The 21634-nt window shown below is 40.3% G+C and overlaps 1 protein-coding gene across 3 annotated transcripts in view; it reads left to right on the forward strand.

Annotated features, from left to right (window-relative positions):
* Nucleotides 1-230: 230 nt before the first annotated feature.
* LOC118368604 (collagen alpha-1(XXV) chain) overlaps nt 231-21634 on the forward strand; it is a 135087-nt gene continuing 113683 nt past the window's right edge. For all 3 annotated transcript variants that reach the window (XM_052495763.1, XM_052495766.1, XM_052495764.1), the window contains exons 1-6: nt 231-274; nt 368-394; nt 1677-1703; nt 6559-6618; nt 8292-8408; nt 12156-12191. In XM_052495763.1, the coding sequence (XP_052351723.1) occupies nt 248-274; nt 368-394; nt 1677-1703; nt 6559-6618; nt 8292-8408; nt 12156-12191 (294 nt within the window). In that variant the 5' untranslated portion in view covers nt 231-247. The remainder of the gene's footprint in view (nt 275-367; nt 395-1676; nt 1704-6558; nt 6619-8291; nt 8409-12155; nt 12192-21634) is intronic.

Consider the following 21634-nt stretch of genomic DNA (forward strand, 5'->3'; position numbering starts at 1 on the left):
AAACACTGGGTGACCTCATTAGGTCTATTCCTGAGAATACTAAGGCATCCTGCCTTAAAATACAATTGTTCACCCATTACCTTTTACAGGGCCCACCCAGGAGCTTTTCATACATTGAATGACTGACTTTGGAATGTAGAACTTACCTTTCAAAGCAATTGTGTAAAAAGTAAGTGTTCCCATTGTGAAGAGCATATATAGTTTCTCTATACCACTTGTCAGAACTTTGTTGGATATTGCTGGATTTATGCACATGGCCTTGTTCTGCATTGAGGTTGCATGCTTTGGCTGTACATTTTTGTAATGCTATGAATATGTATGTATAAAATGTTTTACTTTTTTAATTAAATGTTTTTCCACCCAATAGGGTCCTCCTGGTCTTCAGGGTGACAAGGTAGGTAAACAAATGTGTATAGCTATGTTTTATTCATATGTTAAATGCATAATTAATGTATTAATTCCCAAGGGCTAACTTTCTTTGATTTCTCTGGCAGTGGATGGACATGATCTAAATTCCTTGGCTTCCCACCCTTTCTTACAATACATTTTGGGGTCAAAAGCATTAACGTATGACTTTACTTTATTCCCTAATCAAATGTGTCCATAAATAATGTAGTTTTGTATGGTATTCTAAAGTTCCCATTAAAAATTGAAGTCCTACCTACCTCTTAGTTGTGAATATTTAAATATTCACATCGTTTACAAATCCACTGACTTAATTACTTAACACCAGGGCCCGAACTGAAGTGCTTAAATGCTTCGCTGAACATCCCTCCATAAAATGGCAGCCGACCATGAGAAATAACCACACTATCTTTATAAGTCTGTTGAACTTGGGGACCAATATGTACCCATGCGCCTTGTTTTGGAATATTAAAGCCATGAAAATGGTTGAGGTTCCATGCTTAATTCACACACAATGGAAATAGTCTGCTCTGGTTTTCCTGTCTTACTCGATTAGCAGGCATTGCAAAGCATCCGTGTGGCTCTAATGGGGCGTATATATTATTTCCTTTTTTGAGATAGTTAACTGACAGTTTCTGGTATTCATGTTTAATGAAAGTTCTGTTTACTATCAATCCTTGCTGTTCAGTCAGACCCCTCTAATAACTCAATGTACCTCATCAACAAATAGTTTGTCGATCATTTTTATTTAACCTTTATTTAACTAGGCAAGTCAGTTAAGAACAAATACTTATTTACAATGATGGCCTACCCCGGCCAAACCCTCCCCTAACCCGGACGATGCTGAGCCAATTGTGCGAGTTGAGGTTTATACTAGTGTAGCTAACTGACAGTTGGTAATTGGATACACTTGCATTTTGTTTGGCCTCGTTCAACTTCAGCCTATTTCTGTTCAATGTTGAAACAGCAACTGTGTTAAATCACCCACCCAAGTTGAATTAAAGTACACCGTCTGAGGATGTGCCAGTCAAAAATTTGACTAAGAATTGGCAACGTCTTAAATGTGTGGTGAGGTATAAAGAGATTGGTCATGTATTAATTTTACTCTATGATCAATGAACACTCCCCCCCCTCCCCCTATTCACGTCAGTCTGTGTTATCATAAGTGATTTTACTATCAACCATAATATTTGAGGCTGACTATATAATTTTTTATTTGTGTGTGTGTCTGGTTGATGTATTTCAAGACAAATTCTTTCTGCCCCTTGCAGGGGGATCAAGGCGACCAAGGACCGCGGGTATGTGGTTTGCTCCTTCTTGTCATTTTCTGATTGGCTGTTGAATGTGACTTTGTGTGACTGTATTTCTCCCTGGCCGAAGTAGTGGGCAAAAGATATGAGATTCCAGGAATACGGTTTTTGCATGGGATTCCAAGGGTAGATTTAACACTTTTTTTTGCAAAGACAACCAGAGCAACATAATGTATACTGTAGCAGGGAGTTCCAATATGATCAAAACTACAGACGGGTTATGTTATATAGGTTGCTGAAAACGACTGTCCATAATTTTTTGTATTTTTCATCTCAGGGAGCCTACTTGAAAACATGACAGAGAAGCAATTTCCCATTTTGCTCATCACTAAACAGTCAATAGACATTAAGTCATAGAATTACACTAAAACTGTGTAGGACACCACTTAATTCTTCAAAATAACAACCCAAATGTTAAAAGTGGTGGAGTTGTCCTTTAACAAATGTTTAACCTGAAGGTGGTTTCTGGTTCCATCCATAGGGTCAAGAATGCGGCCCATATACTCCCCCTTCATAAAGGTGGTGACCCGTGTGACCTAAATAATTATCGCCACATTTTCAAACTCTCTTGCTAAAATCTTAGAATTATTGGTAAATACTCAACATAGATCATTTTTAAAAACTAAATTTAGTCTAACTGTTTATCATGGTCATAGCACCATGTCTGCTACCTCTATGGATTTAAACAACATTAATTGTATGGAAAGGAATAAATACTGTGCTGCCCTTTTTTATATAGCTGTCTAATGACACTGTGGATCACTCATCACTTATTCAGTGGCTTTCTTCAATTGGCGTGTAGCTGATTTGAAAACTATTTAACGGACAGAGTGCAGTGTGTATTTACTGATGGTGTTAAATTTTTTTGGACACCCTTTGATACAGTGATTGATTCTTTGTCTGGATCTTTTTACGTTAACAATATTGTTTTATCTGTAAAAAAAAGTAACTTTCACTTGTACTGTTGCAGATGGTACTACTGTGTATGCTATTGCCCCCACAGCTGACCAGGCTATTTCAAAGCTTCAGTCTGGCTTTATTGCCTTGCAGAAAGCCTTTGTTGAACTGACATTGGTAGTTAATGCAGGTAAAACCAAGTATATGTTATTTTGCAAATCACATACAAATGTATCTGATGATTTATGCATACATACATTGGATGGTGTCCACAGTGATCATTTCCCAGCTTATAAATATCTAGGATTCTGGATTGATGATAGGCTTTCCTTCAAAAAGCATGTTGATAAGTTAAGATGTTAATAATTAAAATTGGCTTATGTTACAGGAATAGGTCATGCCTTTTATTGAATAGCAGAAAACAAATCATTCAGTTGACATTCATTCTGGTCTTAGACTTTGATATCCAGGGGTGTCATGCACTCCAAAAATCTGAGGGGCACAAAGTACAACTGGTGGGTTGGAGAATTTTGAATTTTTCAAAGACCTGAAACAGCTTTTTAATGCAATCTAGAGCCATAATCATTATGCTTAATTCTATGTAAAAAAAAAAAATGAAGCATAACTCTTAAGCTGCCTGTATCCTCCTGACTGGTGGTTCTTGTTTTAAAGAAACAAAATATGGTTATCTGCATCTCTGCTAAAATCTGGGTAAAAGATTGAAAGGAATTTGAGTCTTATTTAGTTTCTGCTTACTTTTCTAAAGTCTACCAACCTTGCCAGCTGACATGCCAGCTAAGATAATTAGACAATCTAGCTACTTGATTGATAGCCTGAAATGGTTTATTTTTTTGTTAGGTTCCCAATCTCCCACCCTCATAACTATCTGGGCTAGCTAAAGCCTACTTCATCAAATTGCTAGGTGATAGTAGTATTATAGAGAAAAAATATATATTTTTACTTTCAACGTGGCACAGTCATAGGATGCCACCTTTCCAACAAGTCAGTTCATCAAATGTCTGCCCTGCTAGAGCTGCCCCAGTTAACTGTGCTGTTATTGTGAAGTGGAAATGTCTAGGAGCAACAACGGCTCAGCTGCGAAGTGGTAGGCCACACAAGCTCACAGAATTGACCGCTGTCCCATTTGCAACACACTCAAAGTGCCTCCAGAAGCAACGTCAGCACAACAACTGTTCACGTAAGAACACCGTGCGCAATGCCAAGCGTCGGCTGGAGTGGTGTTTCCATCCTATCTTAGGTTTGTGTGTGGTTGCTCAGCAAATGGAAACCCATTTCATGGAGTTTCCAACAAACAGTTATTGTGCTGATGTTGCTTCCAGAGGCAGTTTGAAACTTGGTAGATTCAGATTCAAGAGAGGAGTCCGTAATTTGCTTCCAGAAGTCAGCTGGAAGTTGTTGAGGCTATTTTGGGAATGTGTCTAGAGATACGGGATTAAAAAACTTGAGTGTCTCCATTGATCCTAAATCCTGACAGTTGTGTGCAGACTCAGGACAACTGAGTTTTAGATAAATAATTTGTGGTAATTTGCTTTCTAATGATAATGACCTTTTCGGCGAAGAAGTTAATGAATTCATCACTGCTGAGGTGAAGGCCATCCTCACTTAGAGAATGCTGCTTTGCAACAATATCAAAAATACATTTAGTTTTTTTTAATTCTCCTCAATCAGGTTAAAAAAGTAGGCTGATCAAGCAGCTGTAAGGGCACTTCAATACTGCACTGCCCTGTCTTTCCAAGCTAGTTGGAAGACTTTCAGGTTGGTGGAGGGCCATTTCCTATCCAATTTCACTGGAAGCTTGCTTCAGGGCTCGGGTATTTTCTGTAAATAAATATTTTCAATATTTATTCTATGGGACCAAACTAGATCCAGAGTAGGACCGTGGCAATGCGTAGGTCAGGAGACATGTTTGTTCAAAAGCCACTGAGTCAATGATGCCTCCGAAAGCCTTTTCGAGTGGTCTGTGGTCTTTTCTATGTGAATATTGAAGTCACCAGAAATGTTAAAATGATCTGCCATGACTACGAGGTCCGATTGGAATTCAGGGAAATCATTGAGGAACTCTGTATAAGGGCTGGGAGGCCTGTAAACAGTATCTATAAAAAGTGATTGATTAGGCTGCATTGATTTCATGACTAGATGCTCCAAAGACAAAAATGCTGTCATTTCTTTCGTTAATTGAAATTTGCTGTCCTAAATCTTATCAACACCTCCACCTTTGTGGGATGCGCAAGGGATATGGTCACTAGTCTAACCAAGAGGAGAGGCCTCATTTAACACAGTACATTTCCAGTCAGGCCAATTACATCAAGGTTATAATCAGTGATTAGTTCATTGAATATGACTACCTTGGAAGTAGAGGGATCTAACATTACGTCGTCTTATTTTGAGATGTGAGATATTATGACAGTTTCTTTCAATAATGACAGGAATTGGAGGAGGTCTTTTACTCCAGTGAGATTGCTAAGGTGAACACCGCTATGTTTAGTTTTGCCTGACCTAGATCGAGGCACAGACATGGTCTGAATAGGGATAGCTGAGCTGACTACACTGAATGTCATAGTGGCAGACACCTCTAAACTAGCAGGCTGGCAAACAGCCTGCTGTCTGCACCTATCTCATTGTGGAAATAATTCTCTCCATATCCATATCCATATCTCTGATTGCAGTTGCTTACTACAACTGCAATCATCCTGCTGCAGGCAAATACATGGTAATGTTACTCTACCAAATATTCAACATCCTATTCAGAGAGAAATACAAAAAGTGATTAGCAAATGGTTGGGAATATCAGTCAACCACCAATGTCATTACCATTGTCACAAATATCCATGAATGCAGTCACAGTACAATGTGGCGAGTGCACTGTCCCACATATAATGTGAGTGGATTTGATGCATTGAAGAAAATTGCAGTTTTTGGCTGACTCTGAAGTCAGATGATGATTTATTTTCCCACAACAAGGAGACTTGGTTTGAACACAGATAGTGTCAATGAGCTTGACAGTGCTAGACTCTGGCCAAGTCAGCAGTGTATAATGAGAGCTTACACAGACCGTAAAAGGTGGGGGATCAATGCTAAGTCTCACTGTCTCCCGGCAAATGTATCAAATCATTCATGAATCTAACATAGTCTAGCCCAAAGAGGCAGCACAAGTGAAGCATGTCTTCAGTGTTCACTTTTCAAGATTGTGTCAGAGCTGTTATGAAGCAAAGCAATTTGGTTTGAATATTTGATTGAATTTCCATAGAAAATATTTTTTCCCCTTTGATACAAACACTCTTAACAACTTAATGTTTTGCTTTGCTGGCATTCCCAACCAAATTGGTGTGTTAGGTGTGTCTAGGTGTGTTACTGATCCAACTAGAGAAAGAGAAACAAGCCACATTGAACCCTTTGCGTACATTTGGAATCAAGTGATTATATAGGTTACATTTGGATTCCATGATATGGTAAATAAAAATTAAATATGGTATAATTAAAAAAGGTACGATATGGTAAAATAAAAAATATTTGGTTCGAAAAAAGACCTGGACTTTGTCCATTGACAAATCATTTTGGGTGGCAATTGCATTGACAGGTGTTTGGCACTCAATAAAGACAATCATTAAAGTTAATTGCTTCAAAATAACATTTGATGTTGTTGGCATGTAGTACACATCCTTACAGTGTAATTAAAATATCCTCAAACTGGTTTTCAGTGTCTTACAGAGATAAATGAAACATTTAAGTCCATTATTAAATTTTTTTTAATATTGGGGAGACAAAACAATTAAAGACATTAACTTTTTCATGGTCTGTTGAAGTCAGTGAAATGTGGAACAGAACTTGACTACTCCGCTGTTATGGATGTTTTCATAACTTTGATTGTGTTGTGTCTGGAGCTCTATGTCTGTGTTGAGCAATCTTGTGCTGTATGTCCTTTTAGGGATTGCCTGGTCTCCCTACACTGGCTGCTTTGCACAGCAATCAGATCCTGACTGTCAAGGTTTGTTGGTGTGGCCTAGCTGCTCAGTCTGACCCCTGGATGACACACACTGAGAAAGAATGAGCCTTTACTTCTGGCCCCAATGACAGACCAGGGCCAGGCACAGTAGTTAATCAGGGCCATAATCGTCCACTCAGTGCCACCAAGTCCCGAGGGGTTTCTTTTTCATGCAAAATGCCAGGGCCCCATTTGAAATCCAAGGTAGCTTTTTATAACCCAGTAATGTGTAGTTGATTACGACCAGAATTGTACTTTTTCTAACCAAGACATGGTCTTGCTAATGTCCATTGATGCTGAATGAATGGAAGGAACTTAGCAAGGAACATTCAACAATAAACCAAAGTGGCAAAATGGTTTTAAATCCCATAACCATGGTTCACCGCAAATCTCTAAATGCAAGGTATAATTTTCAGTGGGCTATTTAGTGCTAAATATACTGTATCTCCTGAACTGTATGATTTCCATATTTCAATCACACAAGTTCAACTCCAATATATTTAGGTATTTCTAGTAATGGATGATTTGAGATAATACCAATGGACAGCGCCAGAGATACTTGCCCAACTTAAAAAACACTGCGTAAAAAATGTACCTTCAGAAGGTCAACCATGCAGCTTTCTGTGTGTTGACCTCCGGGGGTCTGGCTTGGCACTGAGCACTACTGTGATGATGTCAGCGCCTCCGCAGAGGAGGAATCCCCATTTTTCCAGGATCTGTGAGCCCAGTGTGGCGTCCCAGCATCCCTGAGGTGGTAATTATGTGCTCTGGCTCCAAAATTAAGTCCAGACTTCCAAAGCCACTGTGGTGGAAAAGTGTGGATTTCTCCCCATTTATGAAGGTGCTTAGTTGGGTCTTGTGACGCAACATCTAATCAAAATCTATGTTTTGCCCTTTGACTCCTTCCTCTTTTTCTTCTGGGACCTCATCCTCCTCCAACCTCACTTACCTCTGAACTTCGACTTCTTGACCTCACACACCTGCTCGCTCAGATGGTCTTCCCTAAGATCAATCATGGCTTTCTTTCTGCTGACCAGCAGCTCATAAAGCGGCGGCTTATTAAGGTAGTGGCTGTCCTTGCTCGTCTTTATCTTTCCTCCGAAGGGGTTTATCACCTGACAACTTCTCCTTGTTCATTCCTCAGTTTGCATGCCAGCATTTAGTTGGACCTATCAGAAGCACACTGCTGCCCATTCTGTCATATTAGAGGAAATTCTAGAAGCATACATTTAGTAATGATCTTCATACATTGCCACTTGTAACTAAAGAATGAATTTTCAGAATGTTTTAGATTCATCTTAATGAAAATCTTTCTATTGCTGTTTGTCAAAGCTTAGTGTAGTCAAATGCGTTAATTGAACTGGGAAATTCTAATTGGGAATACTCCAAGTAGCAATTATTTTAAACAACATTTCAGATATAGACCAGTTAGAAAATGTTAGTACATTTATTTATTCATTTCTAAAGTACTACTCCAGTGTTATTAACTTAACATCTGAGACACTAAAGTAAGAGTTTCAAACTTCCCTTCATGTTCCCTATGGAGGTTTTCCATGTCCAACCGACTACTCATTTCACTATTATTTCTAATGATTGCTCTACTGATGTCTTCATTTTTTATCTAAAAGTTTGAAGCCATTTAATGTAATGATTTGACTTGTTGCATTGCTCTATAGGGAGATCAGGGTTCGGCAGGTCCACCAGGGCCTCCTGGACCCCCAGGTCCCCCTGGCCCCCGAGGGCCACCAGGGGACACAGGCAAGGATGGGCCCCGGGGAGTGCCAGGTCTGCCGGTGAGTACAGTATTGTATGTTTGTATGGGTACAGTACAGTCCTTGGCCTGTGAAATGGCATAAAGGGGAAACCCCTTTAATGAATGTAACACAAACTAAATTGCTTCTGATTGCCCATATATCAGAGGAACGTGGAAGATGCATTTTTAAAACAAAATGATGAATGAAAAACAATAAGCAGTCTTTTTATTAACAACTTCATGTTTCTAAAAGGGCTTTCTACAGTCACTGACATGTTTTATTCAATGGGCATCGCACATAATCTTTCACAGAAGCTGGACAAAAAATTATCCAATATAAATGTTGACTGTTTTGCTGCTCCAAAAGTTTATATTTTAATAAAACATTGGTGATAGGCTACTGATGCTCTTCCGCTGGCAAAAACAATGCCATAACCAACTGCCTTGCCACTAAGATTAGCTTTTGGTTGGTCTTAAATATGAAATTGACATGTCTTTAAAGGGATAGTTAACCAAAATTACAGACTTACATTTTGTTTTCCTTACCGTGTAAGCAGTCTATGGGCAAGGTATGACAGTAATCCATGCTTTGGTTTAGTTTCCCTGGCACTATTCCCAAATAGTAATATTTTAGAATTTGTGGCACAAATCCCATTCAAGTCATGTGACCGAAATTTGCATTTTTCACACGCTACCGCATAATTCTGTAGCACGTCATTAAATTCTCAGCCATTTTTTCTGTTACTGCAAGTTATTGCTAGTTTGACCACCAGAGGGCATCTTTGAGAAGAATTTGATAGTAATTCCGTATTGGCATTACCAGAGAATTTAAAACCTTTTTTGTAATAACATAGTATATGGGATTGATTTTAAGAAATTTGGCTTAATTAATTTGATTCATATTATGGTGTTTCTATTCAGAGAAAAACGAAATACAGAACCCTTAGCGTTTCCGTTAGGATGGATTGGAAAAGATGGCAATGTACAACATGATTGTTGGGAGTATGCTACAGGACCGGAGCATTCTAAATTGTTTGCCTTCATTAGACAACTTTGTTCCAATATTTCTGTAAATCAGTGATATTTACTCCCATAGTAATTCGTTATGAATCCATAACTAAATCAACTTCTGCATTTTTAAAGAGTATTTTTTTATCATTATTTTATTAACGAAATGTGTTTATTTGTTTTAACAAGGCAATCTGCAGTCTACAATACATACTGTAATAAACATGGGAAAGTGCCTAATTCCTTACATAAGGGAGAGCAGGCCATGTCTGTACGACAGAATGCGGGGCACGCGGGAGACTGGGTTCAAATCCTCATTGGGAAGGAAGAAGTAGGCTGTCCTTGTGAATAGGAATTTGTTCTTAACTGATTCCATATGTGTTATTTCATAGTTGTGATGTTTTCACTATTGTTCTACAATATAGAAAATAGTAAAAATATAGAAAAATCCTCGAATGAGTACGTGTGTCCAAACTTTTGACTGGTACTTGCTTAATTCATTTGATTAATATTATGGTTATTATTTCTATTCCATGAAAAACAAAAAACCCTTCCTAAATAAAACATGCCAGTGTTTCTTGACCGCATCCCCCACTTTTCGCTAGTTCAAAATATATATAGTTGTAAACAGTAAAGAGTGTTTTTTTGCTTTAGCGGATATTTTTTGCAGCAGTTCATATTTTCCCCAATGCCAATTTAAGAACTTCATCCACACATTGGATGAATAGCCTCTTTTTAGAAACCTATTGCGCATTTCGGCTGCTTTTTATGGATAGTCCTGAAAATCGGGGGGTCACACCGAGCTCGGCTATTAGACAATTCTTTAGTAAAGTTTGAATAGTCTATTGTTCAGCTAATAGCCATCCTGCTATGCTGGTGAAAAACTAATAATAATACTTTTCCCCCTTTCCACGTTGAAGATCCCAATTGATAAAGTGTTTTTAGCCACAATTGGCTCCAACCCATATTAATACATTTGGGCACAGTCGATAGCGTGCTGGACTTCGGGCTAGAATTTGCTCTGAATGGAATGGCTCTGATCAGGCCCTACACCCAAACAAGGGCACTGCGTTCATCCACCTCTGGCCTGCTCGCCTCCCTACCACTGAGGAAGTACAGTTCCCGCTCAGCCCAGTCAAAACTGTTCGCTGCTCTGGCTCCCCAATGGTGGAACACACTCCCTCACGACGCCAGGACAGCGGAGTCAATCACCACCTTCCGGAGACACCTGAAACCCCACCTCTTTAAGGAATACCTAGAATAGGATAAAGTAATCCTTCTCACCCCCCCCCCTTAAAAGATTTAGATGCACTATTGTAAAGTGGCTGTTCCACTGGATGTCATAAGGTGAATGCATCAATTTGTAAGTCGCTCTGGATAAGAGCGTCTGCTAAATTACTTAAATGTAAATGTAAATGTAGAATTTGAGGGTTCGAAACCTGCTCCCTGCTTGCTACAATGAATTAGTTTGATACACCTGGTATTGGATATGGCTGAAGACTTGCTAAGTATCGATTTTCATAAATCAACTTTATGACAAAAAAAATATGCACAATCGTTTGTCTCTACATGGACTAACATATTCCTCTCAATTGTAAATTTTTGCTTGACTCATTATGACGTTATAACTACATACATTTGCTTCTCCGTAATGTTTTGTCAGCCATCTTTGCTGAAGTCACTAGGGACGGATGGCCAGCGTCAAATTCGTCATTGGAACCACTCAAAATGATTTGTCATATAAAAACCTTGGGACCCAAATGCATAATGGGTGCTCTAACTACCCCTTGTGGTGGTCTGGAGCAATGACCTCTAAGTCTGGGTACCTCTTATCCCGCGGTGTAAGCTCGCAACTTTTATAGGAGAAACCACTGTAATATCGGTCCCATGACTGGAATGAGATTTGCCCCACAAATGCCAATTCATCAACTAACTCCATAGATATGTACCACAAAACCTACCATTTCAGATGGGCCTTGGGTTGGTCTATAGCGCCCCCTAAAGTTTAATGGTGAAGATACATTTTACCAACATGTATGTTTTAGGTAATGGCTTCCCCTGTGTTGGGTCTACATTTTGTTTATTGCCTCTATGATCGCAACAATTATGAAAAACCATCAGAAATCGAGAAATTGTGATATTTTATTCAGTGGTGTTTTAAATATAAAGTTATGTAAGTTTTACCTGAAGTCTACTGATTCCAATGATATATATACTAGGACATTTTATACTTTGTCACTTTTAAGAACTTTTACAAAAATACAGAACATGTCTAAATAAAGATGTTTAGCTGTAGTGCCATTGCAGATTGAACCTATTACACTCTAGGGCACCAGTTTTCCACAATGGCCACCAACCAGCTACATAGGGCCGAATCGGACAGGTGTCACATGGCCGTACCTACATAAAGCCCAGAACTGCACCAATAAAGAACTATTCATTTGAATCAATTGCTATTCACAGTAGAGTCCACCAGATGCAAAAGGAAGAATGGACACCTAATTAGGATGTGGATTGTTTATTTTTATCTAGAAACTGTATCATTGATAAACTGATGAATTTGCCTCTGTATTGAACACTAACATCCATCTGCATAACCCACATTTCAAATCCAAATCTTCATAACCAAATTTATTAAAATGTATTAAAAAAAATATAAATAATTTAATGTTCCAAATCCAATCCAATTATTTATCACCAACTGTAATTTCAAGTCATTGAAGTAGAACAAATCTCCCCATTCTGTGCTTTACTAATTGGGCATTTTATATTTGTACAGGGAGATCCTGGGACCCCAGGAGAGCTAGGACTAATGGTAAGTAGGTCATTATGTTATGACATCCACTTCTTCCAATGCTGTTTACCCAATACCTCAATACCTTGTGTTGTGCTTATTTAGAGTTTAGCCTACATTGAACTGATTCTGTGAAATGGACCTGGAGATGCTAAAATTATTCCTATTGCCACAGCGTTTTTGTGACTAATTGTTAAATAATGATGTTGAGGTTATATTTAAGTTTCTGTTTCCAAAATAATAATATAAAATATTGCCATGTTGAGGATCTAGTTGACGGAGTAGCTGTGTTGATTTCTTCAGGAAATTGTACCAAGACGACATGTTGCCCCTTGGGGAAATTATGCCTTTTTACGTTACTGTGCTAAAATGGTTTGCCAGTTAGATTCATAGGTCCAGCACTGTGGCATATTTGAAGCCTATTTTAATAGACTTTTCTCGCTCACAATTTTTTTTGTCTAAGTACAGATGCAACCACTTAAGGAAGCTGCATCTTATTTAGAACATCCATACTTGCATTACATTTTTACAATAATTTAAATAACTGATTTTGTTGATCCATGGTGAATGGCTACAGCATTTTTATGAAACCCTGTTAAAATATATTTATATATTTTCACACAAGAAAGTCATTATAGAGGCAAACTGTTCAAATGAACAGCAATCGCATACTGCTTTTAATAATTTAGCTATTTAATGAAAGGTCCCTCATAAAAATGCATAGAATAAGTCAACCCAGCCTGTATCGTCTGATGACAAAGAAGTGAGGACAGAAAATGGGACAAACAAGCACACTGTGTGATTGGAATGTTCACAAGTTCATGAGGTGCCAGAGAAACAGAGTTCTCTCCAGTGATGTTCTCTCTGATTTCATCATCATTAGCTTTTTGTTGCAGTGGAAAGAAAGGGTCAGGCATTTGAAGGAGAAAAAAAAGATGGGGTGGGATGGGATGGTGCAATGGAGAAAAAGAATGAAAGAGAAAGAGAGAGAGAGGAAGGAATGGAGAAATAAAGTGAGAAATAGAATATGGGTACAAATGTACTATTTATCCCACCCTTTTGCTGTATTTTCACCTTTATTTAACCAGGTAAGCAAGTTGAGAACAAGTTCTCATTTACAATTACGACCTGGCCAAGATAAAGCAAAGCAGTTCGACACATACAACGACACAGAGTTACACATGGAGTAAAACAAACATACAGTCAATAATACAGTATAAACAAGTCTATATACGATGTGAGCAAATGAGGTGAGATAAAGAGGTAAAGGCAAAAAAAGGCCATGGTGGCAAAGTAAATACAATATAGCAAGTAAAACACTGGAATGGTAGATTTGCAGTGGAAGAATGTGCAAAGTAGAAATAAAAATAATGGGGTGCAAAGGAGCAAAATAAATCAATTAAATACAATAGGGAAAGAGGTAGTTGTTTGGGCTAATTTATATGTGGGCTATGTACAGGTGCAGTAATCTGTGAGCTGCTCTGACAGTTGGTGCTTAAAGCTAGTGAGGGAGATAAGTGTTTCCAGTTTCAGAGATTTTTGTAGTTCGTTCCAGTCATTGGCAGCAGAGAACTGGAAGGAGAGGTGGCCAAAGAAATAATTGGTTTTGGGGGTGACTAGAGAGATATACCTGCTGGAGCGCGTGCTACAGGTGGGAGATGCTATGGTGACCAGCGAGCTGAGATATACGGGGGACTTTACCTAGCAGGGTCTTGTAGATGACATGGAGCCAGTGGGTTTGGCGACGAGTATGAAGCGAGGGCCAGCCAACGAGAGCGTACAGGTCGCAATGGTGGGTAGTATATGGGGCTTTGGTGACAAAACGGATTGCACTGTGATAGACTGCATCCGATTTGTTGAGTAGGGTATTAGAGGCTATTTTGTAAATTACATCGCCAAAGTCGAGGATTGGTAGGATGGTCAGTTTTACAAGGGTATGCTTGGCAGCATGAGTGAAGGATGCTTTGTTGCGAAATAGGAAGCCAATTCTAGATTTAACTTTGGATTGGAGATGTTTGATATGGGTCTGGAAGGAGAGTTTACAGTCTAACCAGACACCTCAGTAATTGTAGTTGTCCACGTATTCTAAGTCAGAGCCGTCCAGAGTAGTGATGTTGGACAGGCGGGCAGGTGCAGGTAGCGATCGGTTGAAGAGCATGCATTTAGTTTTACTTGTATTTAAGAGCAATTGGAGGCCACGGAAGGAGAGTTGTAATGGCATTGAAGCTAGCCTGGAGGGTTGTTCACTGGCTATACAATGAGACGGCGCTCAGATATTAGCAGTATGTCTCCTCTACGTTTGGAGTCCACAGAAACCCAAAATAACCACATAAATATTCCCTTGCCTTTGATGTTCTTCGATCAGAAGACGTAGAAGGAGTCATACTTACCCAATACATCGTTTGGTTTCACGTTGTGTGTCTGTATTAGCATATGCTAACAGCTTCAGCTGAAATGCACCCAAAATGACTTCTGGTCCCGCACTCTTGCGCATCAAAACTTCAAATTTACATATTATATGTCGACTAAACTGGTCAAACTATGTGCAGAATCGAGCTTTATATGATGTTTTTAACATGTAAAACAATGATCAGCGCGAACAGACAAACCGCCTTCAATTGCTGTTACTTGGAAAAGAACGTGCCCCAAATCGGCCGCGCGCAATAGAGTGCATGTATTTGAGAGTGACACTAACATTTTCGCCCGCCAAACGTCGAAGGCTCACGGGATTCTCACAATGAACGCGCCATTTGAAAGCAGGCATCGCGCTGAACACATACATACTGTTCCCAGATCGGTAGCTGCCTGGGAAGGGTGGGGGCGATGACGTCAAATTTGACCCAACTTTTCTCTTGACAAGAGAGAGTTTGGGAGAAAGGCTGCCCTGAGAGTTCTGCTTTACATACAGACATAATTTAAACGGTTTTAGAAACTTTAGAGTATTTTCTATTCATTAATAATTATTATATGCATATATTAGCAATTTTGGGAAAAAATATTTTCAGTTTACTATGGGCACGCACTTCCTCCAAAGGGGGCAGTAATTGAGGCCTAGTCTTAAGAGGTTAAGCATGTTCCAGTTTAGGTCGCCTAGCAGAACGAGCTCTGAAGATAGATGGGGGGCAATCAGTTCACATATGGTGTCCAGAGCACAGCTGGGGGCAGAGGGTGGTCTATAGCAGGCGGCAACGGTGAGAGACTTGTTTTTAGAGAGGTGGATTTTTAAAAGTGGAAGTTCAAATTGTTTGGGTACAGACCTGGATAGTAGGACAGAACTCTGCAGGCTATCTTTGCAGTAGATTGCAACACCGCCCCCTTTGGCAGTTCTATCTTGTCTGAAAATGTTGTAGTTTGGAATTAAAAAGTCTGAATTTTTGGTGGTCTTCCTAAGCCAGGATTCAGACACAGCTAGAACATCCGGGTTGGCAGAGTGTGCTAAAGCAGTGAATAGAACAACCTCAGGGAGGAGATGAGGCTTCTAATGTTAACATGCATGAAACCAAGGCTATTACGGTTACAGAAGTCGTCAAAAGAGAGCGCCTGGGGAATAGGAGTGGAGCTAGGCACTGCAGGGCCTGGATTCACCTCTACATCGCCAGAGGAACATAGGAGGAGTAGAATAAGGGTGCGGCTAAAAGCAATAAGAATTGGTCGTCTAGAACGTCTGGAACAGAGAGTAAAAGGAGGTTTCTGGGGGCGATAAAATAGCATCAAGGTATAATGTACAGACAAAGGTATGGTAGGATGTGAATACAGTGGAGGTAAACCTAGGTATTGAGTGATGAAGAGAGAGATATTGTTTCTAGAAACATCATTGAAACCAGGAGATGTCATTGCATGTGTGGGCGGTGGAACTAATAGGTTGGATAAGGTATAGTGAGCAGGACTAGAGGCTCTACAGTGAAATTACCCAACAAACACTAACCAGAACAGCAATGGACAAGACATGTTGACATTAAGGGGAGGCATGCTTAGTCGAGTGATCAAAAGGGTCCAGTGAGTGGAGAGGTTGGTTGGGGGTCACGGCGATTTAGACAGCTAGCCAGGCCATCGGTAGCAAGCTAGCATAGGATGGAGGTCTGTTGTTAGCCACCTCTTGCATTCCGTCAGTAGATTAGTGGGGTTCCGTGTGGTAGAGGGGATTAATCCAAATCACACAACAACAACAGAAATAAAAACAATAGATATAGTTATAGAGGCCCAAGAAGAAAACATAATAATAATAAAAATAAATAAATTGTCCGATTGTCTATTCAGATAGCAGCCAGTAAGACAGCTAACGGTTAGCAGGCCGCAGATGGGCGTTCAGGAAACGTCGCGACGGAGGAGCCAGCCGGATCTCCTTCGGGTAGATAACGTCGGCAGTCCAGTTGTGAAGGCCCGGTGGGGCTCCTCGTAGGCAGTAAAACGGGTCCGGATAGGTGACTGCAGCCCAGGAGTGATTGATGGAACTCAGGAGTGATTGACGGAAGCTGGCTAGCTCCGGAATAATTGATGTTTGCTCCGGAATCGACGAAAGCCGATAGTCACACGGATAGCAGCTAGCTGTGAGATCCGGGTATGAATGTCCAGAGAGCAGTTGAAATCCAGGGACATGGAGAGAAAAATTGGTCCGGTATGTTCCATTCCGAGCCGCGCTGCGCCGTACAGAACTGGCGATAGATTTTCGAGCTAAAGGATAGCTGATGACCACAAACCGTGGTTAGCTGAATAATAACGATTTGCCAGTAAAGAAGCTAACTAGCTTCTGAACTAGCTTCTGGATTAGCTTCTGGGCTAGCTTCTGGCTAGTTCCTGGCTAGCTTCTGGCTATTTTCTGGCTAGCTTCTGGCTATTTTCTGTCTTGCTTCTTGGAGTTTCTGGCTAGCTTCTTGGAGGATTACAGATTTGAGGTAAATCATACTTTTTTATAAATATAAATTGGTGAGGCGGGTTGCAGGAGAGTGTTTTGAAGATGAGTTGATGGAAAATAAAATAAAATGTATGTGAAAAAAGTTGTAAATATATATATATAAACAGGACACGACAAGACGAGGACAAAAGACGTCTGAACTGCTATGCCATCTGGGTTTAACCAAATGAAGATATACTTAAAACATTTTGGTAGCCTTGATATTAAGTTTCCTTTAATCGGTAAATAGCAAAAGACACGCCTGAAGGACACAAAATTGAGTTATCCTATGCCTCTTACGCGGGATATTTGGTAAAATACTGTAGCTTTTTCCTTTAAAAAATATATCTGTTGATTTGCTGAATAAGCACATTAGCTCTTTGGCATTGAGCTGAAGCAGTGCACTGCCAAGAAAATGCCGTTTAAAGGCAATTTCCCTGATGTTTGCAGATAGCTTTCACGGTAATGGCTACGGATGTCAACTCAAGTGTTAATTGTCTTTACAAGTCAAGTGCTGTGGACTTGTCGACAATGTGCCTTTGATGTAATCCTGGCCACAGTTTCCCAGGGCTGTACACTGACGAAGCTTTTCAACTTCTTCTACAGTTGGCATAGGTTCTACTCTAGAGTGTGGGAATAAAGACAGTTCACTGGCAATGGATTCAGTCATTTCCTGGTCATGAATTTAATGCATGACCCAGTCATTGTAGATTGTGTATTTGTAGATGGAAGCAAACTCACATAATCACAATGGACATTTTTCTGGTAATTTTATTTATTTTTTTTAATTTTTTTTACACCTTATTTTCTCCCCAATTTCATGGTATCCAATTGGTAGTAGTTTCAGTCTTGTCTCATCGGTGCAACTCCCATACGGACTCGGGAGAAGCGAAGGTCGAGAGCCATGTATCCTCCGAAACCCAACCAAGCTGCACTGCTTCTTGACACAATGCACATCCAACCCGGAAGCCAGCCTCACCAATGTGTCAGAGGAAACACCGTACACCTGGCGACCTGGTCAGCGTGCACTGCGACCGGCCCGCCACAGGAGTCGCTAGTGCGCGATGAGACTAGGATATCCCTGCCGGCCAAACCCTCCCAACCCGGACGACGCTGGGCCAATTGTGCGCCGCCCCATGGGCCTCACGGTCGCGGCCGGCTGCAACAGAGCCTGGGCTCGAACCCAGAATCCCTGGTGGCACAGCTAGCACTGCGATGCAGTGCCTTTAGACCATTGCACCACCCGGGAGGCCCATTTTTCTGGTAATTTACTGAACATCTTTCCAAATAAGAATAGTCTCATTGTCAACAATCTAAGCTGAAGACAAGGTAGAATTGCCCTGTCCACAAGTGGGCTCTTGGTTTTCCCGGGAAAACTTTTTGAGTGCTCTCAGCTGCAGCTACTGTAGACCAATTAGCTCTATATCTCACATACAGTTGAATTCGGAAGTTTAGCCAACTACATTTAAACTCGGTTTTTCACACTACCTGACATTTTATCCTAGTAAAGGATCACCAATTTATTTTAAGAAAGTGAAACGTCAGAATAATAGTAGAGAGAATGATTTATTTCAGCTTTTATTTCTTTCATCACATTTCCAGTGGGTCAGAAGTTTACATACACTTAATTAGTATTTGGTAGCATTGGCTTTAAATTGTTTAACTTGGGTCAAACGTTTCAGGAGGTCTTCCACAAGCTTCACACAATAAGTTGGGTGAATTTTGGCCCATTCCTCCTGACATAGCTGGTGTAATTGATTCAGGTTTGTTGGCCTCCTTGCTCGCACACGCTTTTTTAGTTCTGCCACAAAGGGCTTTGTGATGACCACTCCAATACCTTGCCTTTGTTGTCCTTATGCCACAACTTTGGAAGTATGCTTGTGATCATTGTCCATTTGGAAGACCCATTTGCAATAATTGTCCTCCCTCATGAAGCCATCTATTTCGTGAAGTGCACCAGTCCCTCCTGCAACAAAGCACCCCCACAACATGATGCTTCCACCCCCGTGCTTCACAGTTGGGATGGTGTTCTTCAGCTTGCAAGCTTCCCCCTTTTTCCTCCAAACTTAATGATGGTCATTATGGCCAAACAGTTCTATTTTTGTTTCATCAAACCAGAAGACATTTCTCCACAAAGTACAATCTTTGTCCCCATATGCAGTAGCAAACCGCAGTCTGGCTTTTTTCTGGCGGTTTTGGAGCAGTGGCTTCTTCCTTGCTGAGCGGCCTTTTCCCATGATGTCAAGCAAAGAATGCTAATAGCACTCGTTAAAACTGAAACGTTCATTAAAATACACATGCAGGGTACTGAATTAAAGCTACACTCGTTGTGAATCCAACCAACAAGTCAGATTTTTAAAATGCTTTTCGGCGAAAGCATGAGAAGCTATTATCTGATAGCATGTAACACCCCAAAAGACCCGCAGGGGACGTAAACAAAATAATTAGCATAGTCGGCGCTACACAAAACGCACAAATAAAATATAAAACATTCATTACCTTTGACAATCTTCTTTGTTGGCACTCCTAGATGTCCCATAAACATCACTATTGGGTCTTTTTTTCGTTTAAATCGGTCCATATATAGCCTAGATATCGATCTATGAAGACTGTGTGATCAAGGAAAAAAACATAGTTTTTTAACGCAACGTCATTTTTTTAAAATAAAAAAGTTGACGATAAACTTTCACAAAACACTTCGAAATACTTTTGTAATGCAACTTTAGGTATTAGTAAATGTTAATAATCGATCAAATTGATCACGAGGCGATGTATATTCTATAGCTGTACGTCTGGAAATAATGTCCGGGTAAATCTCAACCAAAATATCAGGTCGGAGACCGGAAGAAATGCGCTGCCTCGTGTCCGTTTGACCAAGAAACAAATCGTAGGCAAATGACAAGACTGTTGACATCGTGTGGAAGCTGGTAGGCGAATAATTACAATTTTGCAGATTAACACTGGAGTGATAAATGATCAGATGGACATGTACAGGTAGAGATACTAGTGTGCAAAAGAGCAGAAAAGTAAATAAATATAAATAGTATGGGGATGAGGTAGGTATTGGGTGGGCTATTTACCGATAGACTATGTACAGCTGCAGAGATCGGTTTAGCTGCTCAGATGATGTTTGAAGTTGGTGAGGGAGATAAAAGTCTCCAACTTCAGCGATTTTTGCAATTCGTTCCAGTCAAAGGCAGCAGAGAACTGGAACGAAAGGCGGCCAAATGAAGTGTTGGCTTTAGGGATGATCAGTGAGATACACCTGCTGGAGCGCGTGCTACGGGTGGGTGTTGCCATCGTGACCAGTGAACTGAGATAAGGCGGAGCTTTACCTAGCATGGACTTGTAGATGACCTGGAGCCAGTGAGTCTGGCGACGAATATGTAGCGATGGCCAGCCGACTAGAGCATACAAGTCGCAGTGGTGGGTGGTATAATGTGCTTTAGTAGCAAAACGGATGGCATTGTGATAAACTGCATCCAGTTTGCTGAAGCTATTTTGTAGATGACATCGCCGAAGTCGAGGATCAGTAGGATAGTCAGTTATACTAGGGTAAGTTTGGCAGCGTGAGTGAAGGATTGGTATTGGTATTGGTATTGCAACCTCGGCCCCATTTAATGTGGTTCCCATTCAACAACACGTTCAAGTGGCGCATGGATATATTTTCCCATTTTCAGTGATCAGATTTTCCTGTGCTTTTCGATGAAACGCACGTTCTGTTATAGTCACAGCCGTGATTTAATCAGTTTTATAAACGTCTGAGTGTTTTCTATCCACACATACTAATCATATGCATATACTATATTCCTGGCATGAGTAGCAGGGCGCTGAAATGTTGCGCAATTTTTAACAAAATGTTCGAAAAAGTAGGGGGTAGGAGTAACAGGTTAAATTGTTCCAAAGTGTCAGTATGTCTCGGAAAATTGTCACGGAGCGGATAACTGACATGGCACAAGATAACGAAAAAAATTGAAGGACTCCACAATAAATGTTTAGTTTTTCTCTTTGGCATGTGATGAAACAACTGACATAACAAATACCGCCCAATAAGCCATTTTTGTGCGTGGGATTACCGCTGAGTTTGACACAAGGAATTGCTGTTTTTTGAAGCCATGCATGGCACCACCAGAGGTGAGTACTTGTTTGGGAGACTTGTCTTGAGTATGAGCAAATTTGAGCTACTGTTTGAAAAATTAAGTGGCCTTACTACAGATGGAGCCCCGGCCATGGTTGGCTCGAAAAAGGGTTTAACCGCATTAGTGAAAAAAGAAATTAGTTGTCTCAGTCTTGATCCAAGTGATTTAATTGTATGCAACTGCATCATACATCAAGAAAGTGTGTGTGAACAGTCCCTGAATCCGAACAACGTAATGGCAACTGTAGTGTCGACCATCAATTTTATCAAAAGCAAAGGGCTGAACAACCACCAGTTTAAGGAGCTATTGAGTTATCTTGAATCGGATCTGGTGATCTGGTTTACCACTGTGAGGTGCGATGGTTGAGCCGTGGAAACATACTCGAGCAGTTTTATGAACTGAAGGATGAAGTAAAACAATTAATGGAGATGAAG

The sequence above is a fragment of the Oncorhynchus keta genome, chromosome 35, assembly GCF_023373465.1.
Source record: "Oncorhynchus keta strain PuntledgeMale-10-30-2019 chromosome 35, Oket_V2, whole genome shotgun sequence".
In the NCBI taxonomy this organism is placed as follows: Eukaryota; Metazoa; Chordata; class Actinopteri; order Salmoniformes; family Salmonidae; genus Oncorhynchus; species Oncorhynchus keta.